Raw genomic sequence first — 23,812 nt, forward strand, 5'->3', positions numbered from 1 at the left:
ATTGGTCTAAAAGTTGTGATTTTCCACTGGAGTTCTGTATTTCTCCTCTCTTCCATAGAGCTGTGTGTCCGTGTGTGGGAGAAGTCATTCTGCACCTCCGTTTGCTGCTGCGAGCTTGGCCCCTCCCACATATGACACAGAATGTGTGCTCTGATTGGTGAAACATCCATTTTGAATGAATACAGCACTGTTAGAGTGTCCAGCGGTAGTGCGCCACCATTTTGTGTGTCTGCTGCTCACTCTGCCTGCACTGAGATAAATTGGATTACTGTTGATCTGCGGATTTCGATTTTCCATTGCCTCTTTTTTGGATTTCCTTGGACTTTTGGATTTCTGGATCCGGCTAACGGTGAGTACCTGTGCTTTAGACACTGAATGTATCTATGCCTGTGTGGTTTTCTATCTTTGAAAGTGTCCTAGTACTGAGTGATGTGAATGGCTAACTGTTAGCTAATGGTTAGCTTACTGTTCTGCTAAAAGCGCCTCTGTGGAGAAAGGTGACTTGGTATGTTCATCTCATCTTGTGTTTGAAATCAATTAATTGCTTTGATTGTTTAGTTTGACGGATTTCTTTCTGTTTTATTGGAGTTTAATGTGTGGATTTGTGGACTTCAGTGTCTCAAATTGCATTTTTTTATGGACTAAGCAGAGCTGTGAGGTTGTGGGTCTGTGACATTTTGTTCATTTTGCTGTTAGCTGAAATCACGGCTATAAACCAGTTAACTGAGTGTTATATGGACAGATAAAATATTGCTTGTGCCTCATGGAGTTTATTTTAAAAACAGTGTAAAAGCTACTTGTAAAAACTACAGTTATCCACTAGTTGGACAGGACAGGAAAAAAAAAAAAACTGAACCAGACAGGAGGCAGTTGGTATCTCCAACTACAGTTTACTCTCGTTAAACCGCCCGTCGTTATACCGCCATTTTCGCTCACCGCCGACCAAAACCATTGCACAAAAATCCCCAATGCATTATTCCATTAGCTACCGCCATTTCCGCCTATCGCCATCCGTTCCATGCACAAACAACACTTATACCATTGATTTCCCGATCGTTATACCGCCAGCGTCGCGGCGCGGCACCACCGAGGTGCGCGGCGGCGCAGATTTATTTAGAAACGCAATTACAACGGGTTAACGGAGGCAGCATAGACATCATATAGTAAAGACATCCACATTAAGGACGCAACCCGTTGTAACGCCATTTTCGCTATACCGCCAATTTGGCCGTGAACGGAAGTTGGCGGTATAACGAGAGTAGACTGTACTTAGCGTTGTCAACATGTATGCATTTGCTCTGCCTGGCTCACATCAGCTAGACGGATTTGAATATCAGAGGTGTCATTAACATTTACATTTGTACATGTGTCTGTTTACCTGCATGCGTGTGTGTATGTGTGTCCATGCGTGCAGGGCACATGGGACACCTTCTCTGAGCAAACATGTCTGACTTGAGTTCTAAGCAAGAAGGAATTTAGTACTTTGATTCACTTTTACCTATTGTCAGGCTTTTATGCATCTTCTGTTGTTCACAAAATGAACCCAGAATGATGACAGAACCCTTTGTCATTTTCCAAACATTTACACTCATACAACTCCTCAAATTTTTTTTCCCACAATTTTTTTCTCATTTCAAAATACATTTTCCTGAAAATATAAGTATTTACCTACGTTTGGTGTAGATTATTGCGATTTAATGTTTTGGACTAGATGTTAACCTTCCCTTGACTTCATCCAACTGCTTTGTGTCCACACAGACATATTGAAGACAGTAGATATTTAGAATGTATTGCTGCTAGTTTTGCGGTTAACTAGTTTATAGCAGTGATTTTAGCTAACTGAGTGTTATATGGACAGATAAAATATTGCTTGTGCCTCATGGAGTTTACTTTAAAAACAGTGTAAAAGCTACTTGTAAAAACTACAGTTATCCACTAGTTGGACAGGACAGGAAAAAAAAAAAAACTGAACCAGACAGGAGGCAGTTCGTATCTCCAACTACTTAGCGTTGTCAACATGTATGCATTTGTTCTGCCTGGGTCACATCAGCTAGACGGATTTGAATATCAGAGGTGTCATTAACATTTACATTTGTACATGTGTCTGTTTGCCTGCATGCGTGTGTGTGTATGTGTCCATGCGTGCAGGGCACATGGGACACTTTCTCTGAGCAAACATGTCTGATTTGAGTTCTAAGCAAGAAGGAATTTAGTACTTTGATTCACTTCTACCTGTTGTCAGGCTTTTATGCATCTTCTGTTGTAAAATAGTTGTTAGCCATTTGAGTTTGAGTCAGCAGTGACAGTAGATTTTAGACATTTGTCAAAGTACTTTAATCATTGTCCAGGTGTTGTGTTATATTAAAGCTGCTCTGACGATTTTTTAAAAAGCATGTCATGGGTGGACAGCCCACTACTTTTTGATTCATAACATTTGAACCAGACAAATATTACACATAATTCGAAATGTCTAAATGTCATTTTAAACATACTGAAAGGGCAAAATTTAGTTTCAGGTATTTTTAAATGAAAAATATAAAAACCTACTGCGTCATGGATGGACAGAAAATTAGCATGTATTTTTTGCAAGAATTACAAAGTTCTCAAAACTGAAGTTCCTGTGACAATTTCATTCTAAAATGTATTCAGTGTATACCTTAAACCTTCTATTTTACAACTGAATAATGGGTTAGGTGAAAAAAATATTTGATTGTACCTAAATAGCTAGAGTTTTGAAAAATGGCAGCATCACGGATGGACAACAAAAGTAAATATCAAATTAAACATTTTTTATTTCAATTATTTATTTAGTTATTTCACTTCAATACTTTTTTTTTTTAACAATATTTACAACATACAAATAATATTAACAGTATATTCTAATGTTTTTTGCATAGATATATGCATTTATTAAGCATATCATGATAGGTGTAAACTTCAGTACCATGTGATCAAAGGGATATTTTTAACATAAGTTTGCACCACTGAAGTGTTGACAGCTAATAAGAACTTCAAAGCTTTGATTTATAGCTTTGCTTCACTTTTTTTAAACTTAAAAGCTAAAATAGCCTAAATATATAAGACTTAATTTTTCATTTATATTCAATAAGTATAAATTTATATTTAACAATAAATATTATTAGAGAATAAAAACTTGTCATTTAGCTGAAACCTATACTGGGCAGTGCACTGTCGTCAGTGCTGATTGTCACAGATGGAAAAACTTTAATCTCAGATTAAAGTCTGTTCTTCAGTTTGAATTAAAAATATCAAGTTACAACATAAAAATATGATGTGTTAGGCTCTCTTTCTCAAAATTTAAAGATTTTGTGTTGCATCTTTTCAATCCAAAAACTTAAAAAAAAAAAAAAAAATTCACTATTTTCAGTCACGGATGGACAGCATTTCAAGCAATCTGCAACATATTAGGATGATCAAAAATTACATTAAAATTATTATTATTATTATTATTTTTTACAAAATTTTAAATACTGTGTGTTTCGAATATGACATAAATAACATAATAGTCAAGTATCAATGTATTCGAATAAATGTAGTTTATTTAGCCTATGAGAGTTCACAAAATGAACCCAGAATGATGACAGAACCCTTTGTCATTTTCCAAACATTTACACTCATACAACTCCTCAAATTTTTTTTTCCCACAATTTTTTTCTCATTTCAAAATACATTTTCCTGAAAATATAAGTATTTACCTACGTTTGGTGTAGATTATTGCGATTTAATGTTTTGGACCAGATGTTAACCTTCCCTTGACTTCATCCAACTGCTTTGTGTCCACACAGACATATTGAAGACAGTAGATATTTAGAATGTATTGCTGCTAGTTTTGCGGTTAACTAGTTTATAGCAGTGATTTTAGCTAACTGAGTGTTATATGGACAGATAAAATATTGCTTGTGCCTCATGGAGTTTACTTTAAAAACAGTGTAAAAGCTACTTGTAAAAACTACAGTTATCCACTAGTTGGACAGGACAGGAAAAAAAAAAAACTGAACCAGACAGGAGGCAGTTCGTATCTCCAACTACTTAGCGTTGTCAACATGTATGCATTTGTTCTGCCTGGGTCACATCAGCTAGACGGATTTGAATATCAGAGGTGTCATTAACATTTACATTTGTACATGTGTCTGTTTGCCTGCATGCGTGTGTGTGTATGTGCCCATGCGTGCAGGGCACATGGGACACTTTCTCTGAGAAAACATGTCTGAATTGAGTTCTAAGCAAGAAGGAATTTAGTACTTTGATTCACTTCTACCTGTTGTCAGGCTTTTATGCATCTTCTGTTGTAAAATAGTTGTTAGCCATTTGAGTTTGAGTCAGCAGTGACAGTAGATTTTAGACATTTGTCAAAGTACTTTAATCATTGTCCAGGTGTTGTGTTATATTAAAGCTGCTCTGACGATTTTTTAAAAAGCATATCATGGGTGGACAGCCCACTACTTTTTGATTCATAACATTTGAACCAGACAAATATTACACATAATTCGAAATGTCTAAATGTCATTTTAAACATACTGAAAGGGCAAAATTTAGTTTCAGGTATTTTTAAATGAAAAATATAAAAACCTACTGCGTCATGGATGGACAGAAAATTAGCATGTATTTTTTGCAAGAATTACAAAGTTCTCAAAACTGAAGTTCCTGTGACAATTTCATTCTAAAATGTATTCAGTGTATACCTTAAACCTTCTATTTTACAACTGAATAATGGGTTAGGTGAAAAAAATATTTGATTGTACCTAAATAGCTAGAGTTTTGAAAAATGGCAGCATCACGGATGGACAACAAAAGTAAATATCAAATTAAACATTTTTTATTTCAATGATTTATTTAGTTATTTCACTTAAATACTTTTTTAAACAATATTTACAACATACAAATAATATTAACAGTATATTCTAATGTTTTTTGCATAGATATATGCATTTATTAAGCATATCATGATAAGTGTAAACTTCAGTACCATGTGATCAAAGGGATATTTTAAAAATAAGTTTGCACCGCTGAAGTGTTGACAGTTAATAAGAACTTCAAAGCTTTGATTTATAGCTTTGCTTCACTTTTTTTAAACTTAAAAGCTAAAATAGCCTAAATATATGACTTAATTTTTCATTTATATTCAATAAGTATAAATTTGTATTTAACAATAAATATTATTAGAGAATAAAAACTTGTCATTTAGCTGAAACCTATACTGGGCAGTGCACTGTCGTCAGTGCTGATTGTCACAGATGGAAAAACTTTAATCTCAGATTAAAGTCTGTTCTTCAGTTTGAATTAAAAATATCAAGTTACAACATAAAAATATGATGTGTTAGGCTCTCTTTCTCAAAATTTAAAGATTTTGTGTTGCATCTTTTCAATCCAAAAACTTTAAAAAAAAAAAAAAAAAAAAAAATCACTATTTTCAGTCACGGATGGACAGCATTTCAAGCAATCTGCAACATATTAGGATGATCAAAAATTACATTAAAATTATTATTATTATTATTATTATTATTTTTTATTTTTATTTTTTTTTTTTTACAAAATTTTAAATACTGTGTGTTTAGAATATGACATAAATAACATAATAGTCAATTATCAATGTATTCGAATAAATGTAGTTTATTTAGCCTATGAGAGTTCACAAAATGAACCCAGAATGATGACAGAACCCTTTGTCATTTTCCAAACATTTACACTCATACAACTCCTCAAATTTTTTTTCCCACAATTTTTTTCTCATTTCAAAATACATTTTCCTGAAAATATAAGTATTTACCTACGTTTGGTGTAGATTATTGCGATTTAATGTTTTGGACCAGATGTTAACCTTCCCTTGACTTCATCCAACTGCTTTGTGTCCACACAGACATATTGAAGACAGTAGATATTTAGAATGTATTGCTGCTAGTTTTGCGGTTAACTAGTTTATAGCAGTGATTTTAGCTAACTGAGTGTTATATGGACAGATAAAATATTGCTTGTGCCTCATGGAGTTTACTTTAAAAACAGTGTAAAAGCTACTTGTAAAAACTACAGTTATCCACTAGTTGGACAGGACAGGAAAAAAAAAAAAACTGAACCAGACAGGAGGCAGTTCGTATCTCCAACTACTTAGCGTTGTCAACATGTATGCATTTGTTCTGCCTGGGTCACATCAGCTAGACGGATTTGAATATCAGAGGTGTCATTAACATTTACATTTGTACATGTGTCTGTTTGCCTGCATGCGTGTGTGTGTATGTGCCCATGCGTGCAGGGCACATGGGACACCTTCTCTGAGCAAACATGTCTGATTTGAGTTCTAAGCAAGAAGGAATTTAGTACTTTGATTCACTTCTACCTGTTGTCAGGCTTTTATGCATCTTCTGTTGTAAAATAGTTGTTAGCCATTTGAGTTTGAGTCAGCAGTGACAGTAGATTTTAGACATTTGTCAAAGTACTTTAATCATTGTCCAGGTGTGTTGTTATATTAAAGCTGCTCTGACGATTTTTTAAAAAGCATATCATGGGTGGACAGCCCACTACTTTTTGATTCATAACATTTGAACCAGACAAATATTACACATAATTCGAAATGTCTAAATGTCATTTTAAACATACTGAAAGGGCAAAATTTAGTTTCAGGTATTTTTAAATGAAAAATATAAAAACCTACTGCGTCATGGATGGACAGACAATTAGCATGTATTTTTTGCAAGAATTACAAAGTTCTCAAAACTGAAGTCCCTGTGACAATTTCATTCTAAAATGTATTCAGTGTATACCTTAAACCTTCTATTTTACAACTGAATAATGGGTTAGGTGAAAAAAATATTTGATTGTACCTAAATAGCTAGAGTTTTGAAAAATGGCAGCATCACGGATGGACAACAAAAGTAAATATCAAATTAAACATTTTTTATTTCAATGATTTATTTAGTTATTTCACTTAAATACTTTTTTAAACAATATTTACAACATACAAATAATATTAACAGTATATTCTAATGTTTTTTGCATAGATATATGCATTTATTAAGCATATCATGATAAGTGTAAACTTCAGTACCATGTGATCAAAGGGATATTTTAAAAATAAGTTTGCACCGCTGAAGTGTTGACAGTTAATAAGAACTTCAAAGCTTTGATTTATAGCTTTGCTTCACTTTTTTTAAACTTAAAAGCTAAAATAGCCTAAATATATGACTTAATTTTTCATTTATATTCAATAAGTATAAATTTGTATTTAACAATAAATATTATTAGAGAATAAAAACTTGTCATTTAGCTGAAACCTATACTGGGCAGTGCACTGTCGTCAGTGCTGATTGTCACAGATGGAAAAACTTTAATCTCAGATTAAAGTCTGTTCTTCAGTTTGAATTAAAAATATCAAGTTACAACATAAAAATATGATGTGTTAGGCTCTCTTTCTCAAAATTTAAAGATTTTGTGTTGCATCTTTTCAATCCAAAAACTTAAAAAAAAAAAAAAAAATCACTATTTTCAGTCACGGATGGACAGCATTTCAAGCAATCTGCAACATATTAGGATGATCAAAAATTACATTAAAATTATTATTATTATTATTATTATTTTTTGCAAAATTTTAAATACTGTGTGTTTCGAATATGACATAAATAACATAATAGTCAAGTATCAATGTATTCGAATAAATGTAGTTTATTTAGCCTATGAGAGTTCACAAAATGAACCCAGAATGATGACAGAACCCTTTGTCATTTTCCAAACATTTACACTCATACAACTCCTCAAATTTTTTTTTCCCACAATTTTTTTCTCATTTCAAAATACATTTTCCTGAAAATATAAGTATTTACCTACGTTTGGTGTAGATTATTGCGATTTAATGTTTTGGACCAGATGTTAACCTTCCCTTGACTTCATCCAACTGCTTTGTGTCCACACAGACATATTGAAGACAGTAGATATTTAGAATGTATTGCTGCTAGTTTTGCGGTTAACTAGTTTATAGCAGTGATTTTAGCTAACTGAGTGTTATATGGACAGATAAAATATTGCTTGTGCCTCATGGAGTTTACTTTAAAAACAGTGTAAAAGCTACTTGTAAAAACTACAGTTATCCACTAGTTGGACAGGACAGGAAAAAAAAAAAAACTGAACCAGACAGGAGGCAGTTCGTATCTCCAACTACTTAGCGTTGTCAACATGTATGCATTTGTTCTGCCTGGGTCACATCAGCTAGACGGATTTGAATATCAGAGGTGTCATTAACATTTACATTTGTACATGTGTCTGTTTGCCTGCATGCGTGTGTGTGTATGTGCCCATGCGTGCAGGGCACATGGGACACTTTCTCTGAGCAAACATGTCTTATTTGAGTTCTAAGCAAGAAGGAATTTAGTACTTTGATTCACTTCTACCTGTTGTCAGGCTTTTATGCATCTTCTGTTGTAAAATAGTTGTTAGCCATTTGAGTTTGAGTCAGCAGTGACAGTAGATTTTAGACATTTGTCAAAGTACTTTAATCATTGTCCAGGTGTTGTGTTATATTAAAGCTGCTCTGACGATTTTTTAAAAAGCATATCATGGGTGGACAGCCCACTACTTTTTGATTCATAACATTTGAACCAGACAAATATTACACATAATTCGAAATGTCTAAATGTCATTTTAAACATACTGAAAGGGCAAAATTTAGTTTCAGGTATTTTTAAATGAAAAATATAAAAACCTACTGCGTCATGGATGGACAGAAAATTAGCATGTATTTTTTGCAAGAATTACAAAGTTCTCAAAACTGAAGTTCCTGTGACAATTTCATTCTAAAATGTATTCAGTGTATACCTTAAACCTTCTATTTTACAACTGAATAATGGGTTAGGTGAAAAAAATATTTGATTGTACCTAAATAGCTAGAGTTTTGAAAAATGGCAGCATCACGGATGGACAACAAAAGTAAATATCAAATTAAACATTTTTTATTTCAATGATTTATTTAGTTATTTCACTTAAATACTTTTTTAAACAATATTTACAACATACAAATAATATTAACAGTATATTCTAATGTTTTTTGCATAGATATATGCATTTATTAAGCATATCATGATAAGTGTAAACTTCAGTACCATGTGATCAAAGGGATATTTTAAAAATAAGTTTGCACTGCTGAAGTGTTGACAGTTAATAAGAACTTCAAAGCTTTGATTTATAGCTTTGCTTCACTTTTTTTAAACTTAAAAGCTAAAATAGCCTAAATATATGACTTAATTTTTCATTTATATTCAATAAGTATAAATTTGTATTTAACAATAAATATTATTAGAGAATAAAAACTTGTCATTTAGCTGAAACCTATACTGGGCAGTGCACTGTCGTCAGTGCTGATTGTCACAGATGGAAAAACTTTAATCTCAGATTAAAGTCTGTTCTTCAGTTTGAATTAAAAATATCAAGTTACAACATAAAAATATGATGTGTTAGGCTCTCTTTCTCAAAATTTAAAGATTTTGTGTTGCATCTTTTCAATCCAAAAACTTAAAAAAAAAAAAAAAATTCACTATTTTCAGTCACGGATGGACAGCATTTCAAGCAATCTGCAACATATTAGGATGATCAAAAATTACATTAAAATTATTATTATTATTATTATTATTATTTTTTACAAAATTTTAAATACTGTGTGTTTAGAATATGACATAAATAACATAATAGTCAATTATCAATGTATTCGAATAAATGTAGTTTATTTAGCCTATGAGAGTTCACAAAATGAACCCAGAATGATGACAGAACCCTTTGTCATTTTCCAAACATTTACACTCATACAACTCCTCAAATTTTTTTTTCCCACAATTTTTTTCTCATTTCAAAATACATTTTCCTGAAAATATAAGTATTTACCTACGTTTGGTGTAGATTATTGCGATTTAATGTTTTGGACCAGATGTTAACCTTCCCTTGACTTCATCCAACTGCTTTGTGTCCACACAGACATATTGAAGACAGTAGATATTTAGAATGTATTGCTGCTAGTTTTGCGGTTAACTAGTTTATAGCAGTGATTTTAGCTAACTGAGTGTTATATGGACAGATAAAATATTGCTTGTGCCCCATAGTGCTGCTTTAAAAATAGTGTGGTTAAACAGGAGCTTTGAAGCATTTTTCTCCCTCAAATTGTGGCGGTGAAGACGTGAAAGATGTGTAATTAAAGGACTTTTGATGTTAAAATTAAAGTAACATGCATCCCAGAACCAGTTCTTAGTTCCATTATGTTAGAATCAGTTTTATCTTTCATTTAGGGCATGAGTAGTATAATATGTAGTTTGTTTAAGATGTGTTGCATGAAAAAAATTTTGTATTTCTATTACGATGATGGCATTAAATATAGTGTAATATTCATTCAGTGATTTTTAGCTAACTGAGTGTTATTTGTCTTTCTATTGCCGCCTCGGTGATTGATCAAAGCCTTCGGACAACCTTCGGACAGCCTTTGGACAGCCTTTGGACAGCGTTTGGACACCTCACGACACCTCACCTCAGTTTAACACAGTTCATCTCATCTTACACACTACACACATTTTTCTACATACATCATCTCTCTCTCTCTCCCTCTCTCTCTCTCTCTCTCTCTCTCCCTCCCTCTCCTTTTTGTGTGTGTTTCAAGATGCCTCGCAAGGGACGACGCTCTGAGGCCCAGAAGCAGCGTTGGAGGAAGCCTGACGCGTCCGAGATGCCCACCCCACCTCCGCCCATGGACGCAACCTCCTGCTCCCGCCCTCCACGGAACAACGTATGTTTGCAGCAGAGCTGACGTGTTCATTTAAACAAACCACAGTGTCTTCAGTATGACAGACTCTCAGCATCCACACAGAGTCAAGTTTAACATGTTTGTTCTGTGTTGAACAGACGGTTGGATCCACCCTGCTGGCCGGACCGTTCTGGAGAGCGGATGAAGTGCGTGCTAGCTTTCATGCACGTAAGTATCCAGCTGTTTTTATCATTAGATATTTTACCTAATTTTGTTTAGTATAACACCGATTTAAAATTGATTCTCCTGTTCTCATTCACTAGTGGAAAACAGTGATTGTTGTATGATCTGTTTCTGATTGAAATTCCTTTTTAACCGTCATTTTCTCTGTCTTTTTGTAAACAGGCCGCGGTACTGGTTACCGCCACAGGGTCCTTCAATGGCCAACTTCACCCTTGACTGGGCGCGGCCACAAGTTGGTCATTCCACCTGAGATCCCTGGCAAGAAGGTATCACTATTGTTGCAGTTCAGTTTCTTATGGAAGTACTTTATAAGTACTGTATTTGTGATTTTCATGCTAAAGCTGTGGTATTTCTTTTGCAGTTTGTTCTGATTGTCGGGGACTCCCATCTACGTGCTCTTGTAGATGGTTTTATCTGGATGCCAGAGTCTCAGCTGAGCTTTGGCTTCCTGTCGATCCCGGGCGCGTCTGCTTCAGAGATCCGCACCGAGGTTCTGCACGCTGCAGTTCCTCGTGCTCCTGATGCTGTCTGCATTATGGCCCCGAGTAACAACCTCACCAGCACCACTGTTGACATGGCCGGAGTGGACTTTGCCAACCTTCTTTCTACTTGTGGCAACCGCTGGTCCAAGGTAAGTTTTTTTCTTTCATATTTTGTAGCTTTTGACTTCGTGAACATGTGTATTATTTTGCATGATATTGTATTCTTATTTTCACATTCTGTTTTGTGCAGGTTTTTGTCGTTGATTTCCCGCCCAGCCTGGTTGTTGACGCCCAACACCAGGACCTGCTGAGGCAGGAATATCGACGTGTGGCTGCTCGTATGGGTAGGAGAACAAGATTTTTTTTTCATTCATTTCATTTATTCAATAAAACAAAGATACGAACTACATTTTAACAATTCTTAATGGATATATTTGTGCCATGATGATCCATGTCTTTTTTTTTCCTCTCTTTTTTCAAGGTGTGAAGTACTTCACTGCTGTGGAGCACTTCCCCCTGAGCAATTTGGTGCTGTGGAGCAAGGATGGTGTAAGTACAATATTTTTGTGAGAAACAAAGTTGTTGTTGACTTGAAAAGTTCAGTCCACACCAGATGTTCAGCTACATTAAAACTGTTTGTCTCTGTCTTTTTTAATGTCTTATTTCTTTAGGTCCATCTAAGTGATCGAGAGGGGATGGGGATCCTCGTCCAGTTGCTCTGGTCTGCTGCCACTGAGCAACTGGAGACACCACCTCCTACGCCCCGGGTCTCTCCCAAGCCGTCACCTCCAGTTAGGAAAGTCACTCCTAAACTGGTTGTGAGGGAGAGTTTCCGTGCTCCACCCAGCCCTGAACCCCGTGAGTGGAGGACCATCGGTCAGGGCAGCAAGGTAATTGATAAGATAATTTTTGACTTAAATTGTGGCATCATTGTGAAATGTCATGTGATAAAATGTTGACTTTTGTACTAATGACAGTTTAACTGTTGTTTTAATTCAATGTGATGCTTTTTATCATTGTAGACGAGCCATCCTTGGGAACCTCCCACGTCCAGAGATTCACCCCAGCCCAGGATGGCTCATCAGCAGGTTTGTGATTCTTCAGATAATCCTTCAGGATGTTGCTGGTTGTTTTTTGACAAGACAAACTGTAATCAGTAGTGTCTGTTTTGTGTTTTACAGGAGGAGGAGAGCTTCCTTCCACTGAACCCAGTCTGGTTCAGTGGCACAGTCCTAAGTGCCATGGAGAAAGTCTCTCCCTCTCACCTGTCTTGCCTGGCGGACTTTCAGCCTTCCCCAAAGCCAAAGAAGGTAAGTTTAATGATTCACATTTTATCTCCTGTAGAAGGCTTTAATGAAACTTCAAACATGCGGTTCCTGACAGTTAACTCCGCAAATGCTTTTCAATATCACCTTTAATAAAGTAAAACTAACACATAATAGTCTTTGATTGAAATCAGCCACAGTAAAATACAGTTCTAAATTGTTCATTACCTATTCAAGTTGGTTTAATTGGTATCTTATTTGGTTGGCACAGGTGGCGTCTTCTTCAGCTAAGCGTCGGTCCCGCCCGCGTGACAGAACCCCTCCCTGCCCCCGTCCTCCAGTGAACGAGGTACATAACTTCCTGTCACAACTGACACACTCTGTATATTTGCAGCTCATTCATTTACAGCATTCACAGTGTCTTCACAGAGATGAGTAGACTATCCTCATTGTCTAAAATGCTATGATCTTTTGTCAGACGGCTGGAATGCCTCCAGCCCCGCGTTCCTGGAGGTCGGATGAGGACGACGCCCCTTTTGACCCTGCTTCCTCAGCTCAGGCAGTAAGTTTTCTTTCCTCTCCATATATAATGAATGCAGTTGTCGCTCCTTTTCTTGTTGACTTTGTGCACTGCAAAGTATTAATGAAACTTTGGGGTTGGAATTTGATTGAAAACATATATATATATATATATATATATATATATATATATAAATAAAATAAATAAATACATTTGTGACTCATGTTTGTCTAAAAGAGAAGCAATAAAAACAACCATTTTATAACATATAGTGTTTCTCGAGCCTTGTCTAATAACATTTCTGTTTCTGATGGCACAGGTGGCTGCTCCGGCAGCAGTAAGACGGCCCAGGACCCTGGATGGGCACCCCCCCCGCTTCCCAACTGCAGTGTACAATGTAAGCCTCTGACCACACACTGACACAAACGCTGAACACTGGCAGCTTATTCAGTGTCTTCATTGAGACATCTACATTGTCCACACTTAAATTTACTATTTTTCTTTCTCATCTGTCATCAGCTGGTTGACTCACCCCCAGCCAGATTGTCCTGCAGTTTGGGTGAGACAGACACCCCCGTCTGTTCTCCGATTGCGAAGGTAAGGATTAATCCTCTTTAATAAAATGTGTCATCTGAAAATCTTCCTTTCACTGACATTTTGCTGCTCTGTGTATTCAGGCGGCCAAGGTTCCGACCCCCTCCCCAAATGGACAGACCTGGACCACCATGGATGTGGACTGTGATCCTCCTTCACCTGAGAAGGTATATTTTCCTCTCCACAATCACAAAATCACAAAACACTCAGCCCAGGTTTATATTATGATAAATCTATGCTACAATAACCAGCTCATTCTCAGCACATCTGAATTGTCTGCAGGTGATTAAAAGAGTTTTGGGTTGAATTAATGTAATAGATGTGCTGATTTGTCTCTGGATGAAGTTGCTTTATATTTGAAGATTCACTGGTATTTTCATTTATCAGATGACCCGAACACCGACTCCATCCAGGGCCCAGTCACCCTGGTTCATGACGGCTGCATCCACCTCATCTGAAGCACCTACAGAAGAGGTAAGTTCATTCCTTTAGTGGACACGCTACATCAGTGTTTTTCAACCATGGGGTTGCCTGAAATTTCTAGTAATTGATTAAAAAAAAACACACAAATAAAAAAATATATGGTGAGTTGACAGAGACAGTCCCAATACATAATTTATTTTTTTTTTTTTCTTATGTCAATTTTTAAAATCTTTTATGTGATTATTTATTTTTTAACGCCCGTGGCCATATGGCAATTAACTTGTGTACTGCCCAATTGGACCTGTTCTTTTACTTGTGTTGGGAAGGGGAGTGGCTCCATTGTGTGTTGTCCTGTTTTATGTAATTTATTGGGGTGGCATAGGGGGGTGCTGTTTATGAGTATGAGTTTCTGTGTATGTGCTTATGTGTTTATGACCCCTGCTGCACACCGAATTTCCTTTTCTAAGGATAAATAAAGTTGAAAGTTGAAGTTGAAAGGACATGACAAACTGTGGCTGTGAAAATGCAGCACTGTGGTACTGTTTCTGTCAAATGTTCATTGTGGTCAGTTTCATATGCTGCAGCTCTTTCATAGTTTATAGTTTCAGTTCTTGTTTGTTCAGTATTAATTGTCCTCCTTGTAAATCACGGCTGGACTGACTGTACATATCCTGACCAAGGAAAATCCAATTCTCCCTTTGTGCAGAAATCTACACCTGGATTTACTGCCTCTGTCCATAGCAATATACATTATATAGACTAAATGTCGGCTAAAATTAACATTTATTTGCAACATAGTATAGCAAATTACATGATCAAAAACAAATTGATTTTAGCAAATAAAGTCTCAGTTTTGAATATCTGGGGTTGCCAGAAATTTGTGATGTTAAAATGGGGTCACAGGCCAAAAAAAGTTGGGAACCACTGTGGTACAATTTACATTCAGGTACACCGTTATTGTTTAGTCAAGTGATAATTGTTTTGTGTCTGTGTGGTTTACTTCAATTCAAAAGCATAAATGCTTAGTACAGAACCAGTGTCTCTCACCCTTTAAAGTATACAGGGGTTGGACAAAATAATGGAAACACCTTCTATGATGCCACAATGTTAGGTGTTTCCATTATTTTGTCCAACCCCTGTATGACCGAGTAGTTTGATATGGGATAGTGCCAATTATAGGTAGTGTGATTATCAGAAATAGGAATGAAATATTAACCCTTTTGGGTCTGAACCTATTTTGGCTGTTTTTGAGTACTTTTGATTTGACCTTTATATAGTATAGAAAGAAATGTGTATTATACCCATGTTTGGTATCTTTCTTTTTCAGCACAACTTCATCTATCTCATCTGTCTATTTTTTTTTTTTTAAATTTAACCTACTATATAACTATAAAAGGACAAAAAACAAAAAAATATAAAATCTGATTTGAAATATTCATGTAATTTATTGCATAGATAACACAAAGATGCTTAATGAACCTTTCAAAGACTTTAAAAGTGAATATTGGTTCCAAATATTAGGTATATAAAATCAGAACTGTAATAAATTAAAACTATACTCAGATTTTTGACATAAAAGCAGATCTTTACTTTGGCATTTTCTCAGGTATTCTCCTACCTCTCCCCACCATCCCACCCCCGGTCCTCCCGATTTCTGCATATGGTTCAGGTGGGGGTTATTCTCACCCTTACCTGTAATGCTAATGCAGTCTGTGGATTAGAATCCACAGATTCTGCCAGTTTTTTCCGTTTTGAAAATGGACAAAAATTTACAAAGATATGGTAAGAAATATAACACCCCCCCCACCTCATTTTATTCCTGTTTATTTCCTCCAGTTTCAAAATGACATATCTCCGGTTGTATTTGCTCTACCAACATCAAATATAAAGTGGGAGAGTGTTTCAAGTCCACATTTCAGATGCAATCTGCAGTGGTCTACATGTGGGCTTCTGACGCTACAGTGTGTTGAAAATATCATGTGATTGAGTCACGGGACCGTGACTATGGGGCCCCTAAAGGTTAACATTCTGTTGACCTTATAGCAGTTGCTAATAAAAGCAAATATAAAAAAAAAAAACAAAAAAAAAACACAACAATAATAATAATAATAATAATAATAATAAAATACTAGTTTAACTCATGAATTAATACAAGAAAAGTTTTGTTTAGAACACATGCTTCGTTATTTACAGCAGCTATAACTAATCCTAGAATCAGAAATACTTTCATTCTCAGACAGAATTCTGTAAATAATAATATGAAATGATAAACAATGGAAATAATAATAATAATAATAGCAGTGATAACAATAACAGTAATAATAATGACAAATATCATTAAATAATATTAATATAATAATTATATTTAAATATAAACCTTTAAATATTAAATTAATGTTAATGTAATACACATTAATATTCTTAAAAAATATATCATTAAAATAATGTATTATATGTCTCAATCAATCACATTTTATGTAGTACCAAATCATCACTTTATCAAATTGTCAATTATCTCATGACACTTGACATATAGCGCTGGTCGATGTGTATAATTTATTATAATAGATAGATAGATAGATACAAGAAATTTGAAAAAGTAATAAAATTCATGTTTTTAACATTTCAGGATAAAACCAGGAGCAAGACTCAGCGTGTGGAGTCAATCCAGGCCAGTCACTGTCAGGATGACGATAAGTATGACGTATTCTCGCGTAACCATCAGTGCAGCTGTAATGCACTGACTTTTTTGGCATTCCACGCTGAGGGTTGTCATTTAACCAGGACTGCACTCGATAGAGTCCTGGAACTGGGAGACTCGTTATATACTAGAACCAAATGGAAACTGATTCATGAGAAGACCTTCCAGAGCAATCACCTGACTGTCGAGGAGATGCCAGGTGAAGTCTTAACAGACAGACGTTCATACTATGTCAATAAGCGTGACATCTTCTGTGGCTGTCTGAAAGCTTCCAGCCCTGGAGGACTGCAGTTGGGGTTGCCACTTGCCACCCAGCTGGAGTGTCTATCAGCAGAGGTCAGCCATGCTTTAATCCTCGTCGCTCCGGAGGTCATTGCTGTTTTCCGTAGCAAGTCCGGGAGGTATGGAGTGTTCGATTCCCACTCCAGAGACCATAGAGGCTTACCTTCTTATCATGGCAAGGCGATTGTCATGACTTTCACAGAACTCTGTGACATGGCTGACCACCTCCACACACTCTTCAGAGATCGTGGAGACTCTGCTACTTACGAGTTTGTCCCTGTTTCTTTTCACACTGACAGCCCCAGTGACCATCCTCAACAATCTGCGGGAACCGAAGTCCTTGATGACCTGTCTGAAACTGCTCTCCCTGTATTGCAATCAGACAGTGGGGCAGCTGTCTCAGGTAAGATTGGGGGTGACCTTAGAAGTTCAACAGCTGTCCCACAAGCGTCAGTAAAGCTCTCCAAAATGAGCAAGGCCCAGAGGCAAAAAGCCATGAGGAGAGCACGTCAGCAACAGGCACCAGCGGAAGACAAAGTGGTGTCTCATGAACTCAGATGGACCAAAAAAAGTCATAATGAAAGGATGAGGTATGCCAGCTGTGCCGAATTTCGTCAGAAAAAAATTCAGGCACAGAAAATTCACTATGTGGAAGACGGCCATCGTGAACAACGGCTGTCATCATTTCGCAATTATTACGCAAAATTTAAAATGCAAATAAGAGAACGGTTGGTAAAGCGATACCATACAGATCTTACATTTCAGGGCAGGCGGAAAAAGTACCTTATCCAGAGGTATCATATCGATCCTTCTTTTCGGACCCAACAAAAAAATTACCTTGTCCAAAGGTACCGTTGCGATCCTTCTTTTCGTACCCAACGGAAAAATTACCTTGTCCAAAGGTACCATTGCGATCCTTCTTTTCGAACCCAACGGAAAAATTACCTTGTCCAGAGGTACCGTTGTGATCCTTCTTTTCGGACCCAACAGAGAAAGTACTTTGTCCAGAGGTACAACACAGATCCTGCTTTTAAGAGCAGACGAAAAAACTACCTTGTCCAGAGGTACAAGACGGATCCTGAGTTTAGGCTACATCACATCCAACGCTGTAGCCAACTCAGAAGACGCAAGTTGGCCACCGACGCTGGCTTTCAACTGCGTATGAAATGGCAGAGAGCACTGAGCATCAAGAGGAAATACCGACACCTCGGAACCCCTCACCAGCCAGTGCTCAATTCTCAGATGTCGGCAGCAATAGCAGCATTTCGTGCAACCGTCAGTCACGGACCCACGTATGTCTGCACAGTCTGCCACAGGATAATGTTTCCGAATCAAGTCAAGCGATGTAAGCGAGAGAAATACTCTGCCAGTGTTAAAGTGGCAGAAGGTTGCTTGACCGGAAGCTATGTTCACGTTTGTGATGCCGAGTGTTCCTTTCCCTGCTCTTTTCCGCCAGAGAGACTGCAGGAGTGGATCTGCCACAATTGTGACAGCCACCTCAGCAGAGGGAGGATCTCGACACATGCAGTAGCGAACAATTTGGAGTTGGCACCCATTCCCGCGGAGTTGGCCAAACTCAATGTGCTGGAAAGACAGCTTATCGCGAAAATCCTCCCCTTTGCAAAAATAATCGCCTTGCCGAAAGGCCAACAGAGAGCTGTCCACGGAGCCGTCGTGTGTGTTCCGTCAGAAGTGGAAAACGTCGTCAATAGTCTTCCACGTCCCCATAGCGAAGCACAGCTACTGCAGGTGAAGTTGAAGCGTCACATTCGTTTCAAAGGCTACCAGCACTTTTACACTGTCAGCATGAAGAACGTTCTGGCAGCCCTGGCAAAACTCAGAGAGCAACACTCTGAGTACGCAGACGTGACCATCAATGAGGAGGCCACGTTCGAAACCTTTCTCCACGAGCCGGACAAGGACCGAGACTTGCAGCACGACCGTGTAGATGCTGCACAGTGGGGAGAGGACAGCATGCTTGATGAGGAGCTGCTGCAAGCATCAGAGACAGACGCACAACGGAGTCAGCAGCCCGACCGAGCTGACCGACAAGGGGAGGAGTCGAGACCCGGTGTTGCTCCGGACACCGACGCGCCGTCACCAGACATTAGGCCGGAAATCCTGTCTGAGGATATCACGGGGGAAACTGTCTTCGACGACCAAGACTCGCAGCATGATGGCTCAGATGCTGCGCAGTGGGGAGAGGACATACTTGACGAGGTGCTGCTACAAGTGTCTGACAGCTACACTGACCTAGACCAGGGCAATTTAGCTGCAGACACAACCGCGGAACAGCAGGAGGAGCTAAGACCTGGTCTTGCTCTGGACACCTGCATGCAGCCACCGGATATATCGCAAGAAATTCTTTCTTATGGTGACGGCATATTCAGTGTTGCCCCCGCCCAAGGCAACAAACCAGTGGGATTCTTTGCGATCCCCAAACTGGAAGCCATGGCATTTCCCATCCAGTTTCCCACAGGGGAGAACACGCTGGATGAAGACAGGCCCGTCAAACTGTCTCCCAGCAGGTACTTCAATGCCAGGCTCTTTGGGGCAGATAGGCGCTTTGCTGAAGACCAGAGCTATCTTTTCTTTGCGCAGTTTGTGACTGAGACGCACATCGCGAGAAGCAGCATGTCCATTCAGATGCGTAAAGGAAAGAAGCTCACTAAAGATGGGAATGTCATCAAAAACTCCATGCTCCAGGACAAAGAGGAGGTGGAGAGATTAATTCAGGCAAAAGAGGCCACACGGTTCATGCAGCCTCTCAGAGGCACGCCTGCGTATTGGCACAAAAGCCTGAAAGATCTACACGCGATGCTCAGGCAAATGGGCAAACCGACATTCTTTTTGACCTTCTCGGCGGCTGAGATGAGATGGCCTGAAGTCATTCAGGTCATCAAAGCTCAGCAAGGTCAGACACTTGGAGAGTTTTCAGAGCTGGACTGGAAAGCCAAGTGTGACATTCTGCGCAGCAACCCCGTCACGGTGATGCGCATGTTTGAAAAGCGGGTGGACTCTCTGATGTCGGAACTAATCCTCTCAACGGCACAGCCGATAGGCGAGGTAGAGGATTTCTTTTATCGTGTGGAGTTTCAGGCCAGAGGAAGCCCACACATACACATGCTGGTCTGGGTTAAAAATGCACCCGTCTACGGTGAGGACATCGACGAGAAGGTGTGCAAGTTCATCGACTGTTACATTTCCTGTCAGATGCCTGACCCTGAGACGGACCCGGAGCTCCACAAAATTGTCTCCGAGGTTCAGGTGCACAGCAGGAACCACTCCTCGTCCTGCAGGAAGGGAAATGTGTCGTGTCGCTTTGGCTTCCCCAAGTTGCCGATGGACGTCACATGGATCACCGAGCCGTGCGCCGTGGATTTGCCAAGCGACGGCGTGGAAGAAGGTCAAGATCAGGAAGGGCAGAGAAAGGTATGGAAAGCGATGATCCAAAGGCAGCAAAAGGAGGCCAAGGATAAGCTTCAGGCAATCAGGCGTGTCCTCATGGATCCGAACGCCTCGTTCGAAAGCTTGTCAGATCTCCTCCGCCATTGCGACTTGGAGCACGAGGCATACATGAAACTTGCCCAAAACCTGACAAGCGGTAGCGTAATCCAGCTGAAGCGACATCCAAAGGATTGTTGGGTCAACGCGTACAACCCAGACCTGCTCCGCGCTTGGAACGCCAACATGGACATCCAGTACGTCCTCGATGAGTACTGTTGTGCCATGTACATGATGTCCTACATCAGCAAGCCGGAGCACGAGATGACAGAGCTCCTGAATAATGTCATCATGACCACCAGAGAGTCCGACATTAACCAGCGCGATGAGATGAAGACCATCATGCAGGCGTACGCGAAGCACAGGGAGGTAAGTGCCCAAGAGGCGGTGGCTCGCACGTGCAGTCTACCGCTGAAAAAGTGCTCGCGGTCAGTCATCTTTCTTTCCACTGATGAAGAGGGCCTGAAGATGAGTCTTCCCATGAATCGACTCATGGATTTGGCACCAGAGTCTGAGGAGGTCTGGATGTTGGGGGTGCCTGACAAGTACCTCTACAGACCGCAGACTCGCGAATTTGAAGTCATGTGTCTGGCCGAGTTTGCGTCGGACTACAGGGTAGTCTACGGCCAGCAAGCACAGCGTGAAAGTGCCATACCCCTTCTTGATGACAAAGGCTTCATCACAAAGAGGACGACGGGAAAACCAGCAGTCATCCGATTCGCCCGCTTCTCTGAAACCAAGGTGCCAGAGAAGCACTTCAGACGACTGCTGAAGCTGTACCTCCCCCACAGATCCGACTACGAACTGAAGGACGAGGGTCACCCCACGTACGAACAGTTCTACAAACGTGGTCGGTGGCGGGGAAACGCTGTCAGACGTATCGTGGACCGTAACATGGAGCGATACGAAGGAAAAGGCGCAAATATGGACAAGGCACTCCAGAGCGCTCAGAGTGGTGCTGTCCTCAACGCGTGGAACGCTTTTGCGCCCGAGGTTGAGGTGGACCGGGACGAGTGTCTTAATCTGCGAGAAATCGTCCCAGAGGAGCATGAAGAAGACGCTGTCCCCGACTACGAAGTCCTGGATGTTGGGGAACCGGTTCCCAGAATCGAGGCGCCTCGGCTGAGTCCGGACTTTGTCCGCAAGATGTTTCAGAGTCTGAATGAGACCCAGGCGTGCGTCTTCTACAGCGTTCGGCAATGGTGCCTTCGACGCGTGTGGGGCCACGATCCAGAACCGTTTCACTACTTTGTCTCGGGTGGAGCTGGTTGTGGCAAGTCCCACGTTATCAAGTGCATTCATGAGGAGGCAACAAGGATTCTTCGAGAGCTCCCGAGATTCCGTGACATGGCCGACATGTCCCAGCCCGCTGTGCTGCTGACCGCATTCACAGGCACGGCAGCTTTCAACATCGCTGGAAAAACGTTGCACTCAGTCCTCAAGCTCCCAAGGTCCCTGGAGCCGCCGTACCAGGGCCTGGGCAATGCACTTGACGAAGTCAGAGCAACCTTATCTTCTGTGGAAATTCTCATCATTGATGAGATCTCCATGGTTTCCAAGAAGCTGTTCGCCTACGTCAACTGGCGATTTCAACAGATCAAGGGAAACCGAAAACCATTCGGTGGCATTTCTGTCCTCGCTGTTGGCGACTTTTACCAGCTGCCACCGTTGGGTAGAGCCAAGCCGCTCTGCGTTTATGAGGAGACGGAGTTTGATCTCTGGAGAGATCACTTCACCATGGTCAACCTGACGGAGATCATGCGCCAGAAGGATGATCGAGCTTTCGCCGAACTCCTCAACCGTCTGCGAATCAAGCGAAAGCAAGATGCTCTGTGCGACCAAGACAGACGGTTGCTTATGCAGACAGTTAGTGACGGCAAGGATTGTCCAGCAGAAACGCTGCACATCTTTGCCACTAACAAACAGGTGGACAGTCACAATGCGGCGACCGTAGCCACTATACTCCAAGATGACGTCAACATTGTAGCTGAGGACTACAAGAAAGACGTCACGACGGGCCAGAAGGTGCCCGTGCACAAGGTGAAGGGCACCAAAAGAGATTTGCCTGACAGCATACTGGCTGCTCAAGGAGCACGTGTTATGCTGATCAGGAATCTCAACGTGGAGGATGGTCTCGTCAACGGAACCTTCGGAACCATCTCCAATATTGTGACTGACAGACATGACCCAAGAACTGTTAGACTTCTTGGACTGCAGCTGGACAACCCCACGGCAGGACAGACTCTTCGGAAGAAGCTTCTTGGCCCCTCGGACAACTTGGCGTACATCGAGAGATCCGAGGAGAGCATTGGGAACAAGGGCGGAGTTGTGAGACGTCAGTTCCCCATCAAGCTGGCCTTTGCGTGTACGGCCCACAAAGTTCAAGGGATGACGGTGACGTCAGCTGTCGTGAGTCTTAAACGTGTCTTTCAACCGGGAATGGCGTACGTGGCACTCAGCCGCACTACATCACTTCAAGGTCTCACAGTCACAGACTTTGATGAGAAGAAGATTTATGCCGACCCGGCAATCACAACAGCCCTGGAACAGATGCGCAGTGCGAGTTTCCAGAGCACCACTCCGCTGCTGCATCACATGAAGTCGACTGAGCGAACAGAGACCACTGTGACAATCGTCCACCACAACACGCAGGGGCTTCCATCTCACATGGTGGACCTGAGGGTGCATCACGAACTCAGGTTGGCAGATGTGTTGTGTCTCACCGAGACGCATCTGTCAGGGTCCCCTGTATCAGAGTCCTTCTTTCTGGAGGGACACAACATTTTTCAACGCAGTAGACGGGCGTCTTACACCGCATGTCCGGACATGGCGGCAAAAGCCGGTGGTGGAGTTGCTGTGTACTGCAAGAGCACTCTGACGGCAGAGTCTCCGAGGTGCACGCAACATGTCACAGACCTTGAATGTCTTGTTATTAAAATTGACGCACCAGTCAAAGTGCTAATAGCCACTGTGTATAGACCCCCAGATTTCGGTTTGCAAAAGTTTTTGCCAAACCTCAACACCCTCTTGGACACATTAGAACTCATGGATCACCAGCCCATCATTGTTTGT

The 23,812-nt window shown here is 40.0% G+C and overlaps 2 protein-coding genes across 2 annotated transcripts in view; both read left to right on the forward strand.

Moving 5' to 3' along the window:
* large1 (LARGE xylosyl- and glucuronyltransferase 1) overlaps nucleotides 1–23,812 on the forward strand; it is a 216,217-nt gene that overhangs the window by 22,982 nt on the left and 169,423 nt on the right. The gene's annotated exons all lie outside the window — the stretch shown is intronic.
* The window catches only part of LOC115429228 (uncharacterized), a 23,970-nt gene continuing 430 nt past the window's right edge, over nucleotides 273–23,812 (forward strand). The window contains exons 1-17 of the mRNA XM_030148505.1: nucleotides 273–349; nucleotides 10,444–10,768; nucleotides 10,885–10,954; nucleotides 11,132–11,235; nucleotides 11,331–11,600; nucleotides 11,702–11,795; nucleotides 11,933–12,000; nucleotides 12,123–12,341; nucleotides 12,474–12,539; nucleotides 12,633–12,761; nucleotides 12,988–13,065; nucleotides 13,195–13,278; nucleotides 13,556–13,633; nucleotides 13,756–13,833; nucleotides 13,914–13,997; nucleotides 14,218–14,304; nucleotides 16,883–23,812. The exon at nucleotides 16,883–23,812 is cut by the window's right edge and continues 430 nt beyond it. Of these exons, the coding sequence (XP_030004365.1) occupies nucleotides 10,643–10,768; nucleotides 10,885–10,954; nucleotides 11,132–11,235; nucleotides 11,331–11,600; nucleotides 11,702–11,795; nucleotides 11,933–12,000; nucleotides 12,123–12,341; nucleotides 12,474–12,539; nucleotides 12,633–12,761; nucleotides 12,988–13,065; nucleotides 13,195–13,278; nucleotides 13,556–13,633; nucleotides 13,756–13,833; nucleotides 13,914–13,997; nucleotides 14,218–14,304; nucleotides 16,883–23,812 (8,565 nt within the window). The 5' untranslated portion in view covers nucleotides 273–349; nucleotides 10,444–10,642. The remainder of the gene's footprint in view (nucleotides 350–10,443; nucleotides 10,769–10,884; nucleotides 10,955–11,131; nucleotides 11,236–11,330; nucleotides 11,601–11,701; nucleotides 11,796–11,932; nucleotides 12,001–12,122; nucleotides 12,342–12,473; nucleotides 12,540–12,632; nucleotides 12,762–12,987; nucleotides 13,066–13,194; nucleotides 13,279–13,555; nucleotides 13,634–13,755; nucleotides 13,834–13,913; nucleotides 13,998–14,217; nucleotides 14,305–16,882) is intronic.

The sequence above is a fragment of the Sphaeramia orbicularis genome, chromosome 12 (genome assembly GCF_902148855.1).
Source record: "Sphaeramia orbicularis chromosome 12, fSphaOr1.1, whole genome shotgun sequence".
NCBI lineage: Eukaryota > Metazoa > Chordata > Actinopteri > Kurtiformes > Apogonidae > Sphaeramia > Sphaeramia orbicularis.